The sequence below is a fragment of the Coloeus monedula genome, assembly GCF_965178545.1.
Source record: "Coloeus monedula genome assembly, chromosome: 1".
In the NCBI taxonomy this organism is placed as follows: Eukaryota; Metazoa; Chordata; class Aves; order Passeriformes; family Corvidae; genus Coloeus; species Coloeus monedula.
This window is the reverse complement of record NC_138781.1, coordinates 29,818,030-29,821,819: the sequence shown is the minus strand read 5'-3', so window position 1 is coordinate 29,821,819 and position 3,790 is coordinate 29,818,030. Positions and strand designations below refer to the sequence as shown.

Sequence of the window (3,790 nt, the reverse complement as noted above, 5' to 3'; positions counted from 1 at the left end):
CTTTTTATGTGTGGTGATACAGAAATACATACTTACAACTCTGCACACCAGGGAGAGAATATTCCCCTAAACCAAGTACTTTCTCTTGCAGTACTCCCTGTTGATCAAAGCTGCATAATTTAAAGCATCTAGAGGCAGATTTAAATAATTCACAATATATTTTAAAATTATCTTGGCATATTGCAGACAGTATTTGTGTAACTAGCAGTCTTCTGTAAGTTCTATAAATTTTTGCATCCTTATAGATGCATCCTATCAGCTCAGTTTGAGAAGAGGGTACACAACTTTGCATAGAAGGGGCAGGAGAGACTCGTTCTGACGCCGTGTTAGTCACATCACGCGAAAGTGCCAGGCACGCAGGACCATAGGGAACGGCAGGGTAGAGCCGGCAGTCTCTAGGTCTCAGCCCGAATGCTGCTGTGTGCTGGTGCCTAAGAGTTTTCTGATACCCTCTAAAGCCCCAACTAGGAATCCTGCAATTAGTGCATCTAACTCCTCCTTTACTGCAGGCTTCTCTCCTATTGGTGAAAGGTCTTCGCAGCTCATGTAGGGACCCCACCCCTTTTGTGGGTTTTCATTCTGAAGCTATCCACAACTTTACACCTGAATGAATGCCAAACCTCTCTGAATATATAAAGGAAACCTTCAAGAGCAATTTCAGTTACACAGAAGAAGCAGAAGGAAAAGATTTCATCCAGCTCTGTCAGACAGAGACTGAACCAGCCATGCTTCTCCCTGCCATTCACTTCTATGGCTTTCTCCTGGCTTGCATCTTCACGAGAAGCTCCTTGGCTTTCAAGAACGATGCCACAGAGATACTTTATTCCCACGTTGTTAAACCCGCTGCGGCGAGCCCAAGCAGCAACAGTACATTGAATCAAGCTAGGAACGGAGGCAGGCACTACACCAGCACTGGATCCGACCGTAACAGTGAGTATCCCACCGGCGGCACTTCCACCGCAGCCCTGGGCGGCAGCCCCTCCTGGCCCGGCCCCGGGAGCGGGAGCGGAGCCCCTCGGAGCTGCGCATCCCGTGGCAGCGCCCCGGCCCCCCCACCCCCCTGCCCGAGCGCGGCGCTCCAGAGAACCGGCGCCTGGGGGAAGCCGGGCCACGGGGAGATGCTGCTGGTTCCCGGCCGGGATCTGCCTCGCCGGGCGGCCCCCGAGCCAGCCGCCCTCCCACCCCCGTGCTGGGAAGTCCTGTAGGACCGGCTCTCTCGGGCAGGTTACTTCCTGAGGGAGGTTCATCCAGGAATGCAGGGTTTATGGGTTATCCGGCAGGGAAGCGAGATAAAGGAAAAGGAGAGAGAGGCATTTCCAGAGCGCTCTCTTTTTTAACTCACCTCCAACTGCGGGCAGGGGAGGTGTCTGGGCTACTTTTCAAGTGCAATAAAAAACTCTGAATTTTGTTCCCGCTGTTTAGTTTTACTTCCTGCTTTAGCACTTACCCGCTTAACACCTCCAGCAAAAGTAAACAAATCAGCTCGTAATTTACCTATGATCTCTGCTCTAACTTGCCTTTTTTATATCCAGTCTTTCCCTTCTGAGTTTTATGTATATATGTCAGATACGTGCAGATCTGGAAACCTGCTGATTTTATCTGTTCCCTCCCTGCCCCTTCTTAAAATGAAAGAAATCCAAATAGAGAAACACACGCACACCAACCCACAGCAACTTGATAAAAATAGAGTCATCCCTAGAAAGTGAAGGTAACAAGTGACACTGGTACCTTTCAGCTAAGCCAGGTGTGTCAGCTTCTATGAATGCTAAGGGTTTAAATGCACAGGAAACATCTCATCATTATGAGATTACTGGAACAGCCCAGTAGGTATTCATTGTCACTGAGCTGTCACTGGTGAAAAGCTGAGCCAGGGAAGACAGAAAAACAGAAGGAAAGACAAACTTAGAGCTGTGACCAGCTGCTTCCAGGTACATTCCTGAGTGCAGCTGCCAGAAGGCAGGTTTGAATTTTTTCTGCAAAGCAGGCATTAGAGCAGCCCTGTCAATAGTCCCTAGGATCAGCCTGCAGATTTACAGTCCCTCCGCCTGCCCACCCTGAGACACAGAGGACAGGGTGAAGCAATCTTAACGCAGTGCCTCAGTTCAGAACTTGCTTCCAAAAATCCAAGTAGAAACAGAAGCAGCCTGTAGCTGTGATATGTAGATGTACCTTCAAAGCCTTTTATGATTCACTCTGAAATGTTTCTAGTAATTACTTCTATTTTAAAAGCGTTAGTTAATTGCATTGTGTGTAGAATCTGTGCCGTAATTGTCCTTCGGAAAGAGGGAGAGCACAGCCAGTAAAGATTGCTTATTAAAATTAAGCACACTGTGGGCGTTTATTTCAAAGTGTAATTACTGAAATAAACAGTTGTGTTTATTGCAGGGTGCAGAGCCGCACATATAGACGGGTACAAACATGCCTGTATGAGAAGCTCTGCATATTGAGTCTGTCAGCTGCCTGAGAGAATTTGCAGGATCCTCTATGTTACATATAACATACACACTACTACAGTTACAAAGATGGTGTTCTCTTGAGGGCAAAACGACCCCTCTGAAATTGTTACTGCTAATCATTCATAGACAGAACCCCATTCTGTGGTAACTTCAGCTGTTACCACTTCTGCAGTGTCTGCTTGGAGCTGCAGAGTTCATGGGAGACTCAGTCCACTGTAACCATGGAATGAGAAGAAACACACTATTTGAAATTCATTTAAAAACACTTCAACTGTTTCCAAAGTTTTCCCCCTTGCTAATGATCCAACATGATTGTTATAAATATCACAGAGCAGATTCCCTAGACTGAGAACAAGCAGGAAACATTTCTTCCCTTGGGGCATTTTTTCCTCTTCTAAAAGGTATGTCCCTGAGAAGAAGGATAGAGAATAAAATTGCCTCTTCTACCACAACTGCTGAAGTGCATGTCATTAGGATTTTTTTATGCTGTGGTATTATCCAGAGATACCATCAGCACTTGAGGCCCTTGTGATGGGGGACACAACAGTAAAGAGATGCCCTGTAAAGATTACAGCCTACTTTAACTTCTGCAAAACATACCTGATTAATGTGAAAATGACTGGTTAAGGAAATCACTCCATTCTGAATATCAATGTTTCTTGTTCTGTGCATTCTGCAGATCGCGTTCAAGTTGGTTGTCGAGAACTGAGATCTACCAAGTACATCTCAGATGGCCAGTGCACCAGCATTAATCCCCTGAAGGAACTGGTGTGTGCTGGTGAATGCCTCCCTTTGCCACTGCTCCCCAACTGGATTGGAGGAGGTTACGGAACCAAGTACTGGAGCAGGCGGAGCTCGCAAGAGTGGAGGTGTGTCAATGACAAAACTCGCACTCAGAGGATCCAGCTTCAGTGCCAGGATGGAAGTATAAGAACCTACAAAATAACTGTGGTCACGGCCTGCAAGTGCAAGCGATACACCAGGCAGCACAATGAGTCCAGCCACAACTTCGAGGGAACCTCTCAAGCAAAACCCATCCAGCACCACAAAGAAAGGAAAAGAGCCAGTAAATCCAGCAAGCATAGTACAAGTTAGAAGTCAGACATTCTCTGCTCTCTCATCTCTCTCTCCTTGTGCCAAAATTGAACTCACCTGTAACCATTTGCTTTACCATTCTGACTGCTTAAAGACAAGTCTGCCATTGCTGTGTTCTCAGTTGACACTACATGCTTACTGCTTTGACCAAAATCAAAAGGGGCATTCTCAGCATATGGACCTTTTGGGTGATTTTCCAAATGCTCAAGATGGGGAATAATACAAGCCTTCCAAAACCA

The 3,790-nt window shown here is 46.5% G+C and overlaps 1 protein-coding gene across 1 annotated transcript; it reads left to right on the top strand.

Moving 5' to 3' along the window:
- Positions 1-611: 611 nt before the first annotated feature.
- SOSTDC1 (sclerostin domain containing 1) lies at positions 612-3,551 on the top strand (the record flags this gene model as incomplete). The annotated part of the gene is made up of 2 exons (XM_082277460.1): positions 612-930; positions 3,136-3,551. 2 exons carry the CDS (start codon positions 612-614, stop codon positions 3,549-3,551), a joined length of 735 nt encoding a protein of 244 aa, XP_082133586.1.
- Between the last annotated feature and the right edge of the window lie 239 nt (positions 3,552-3,790).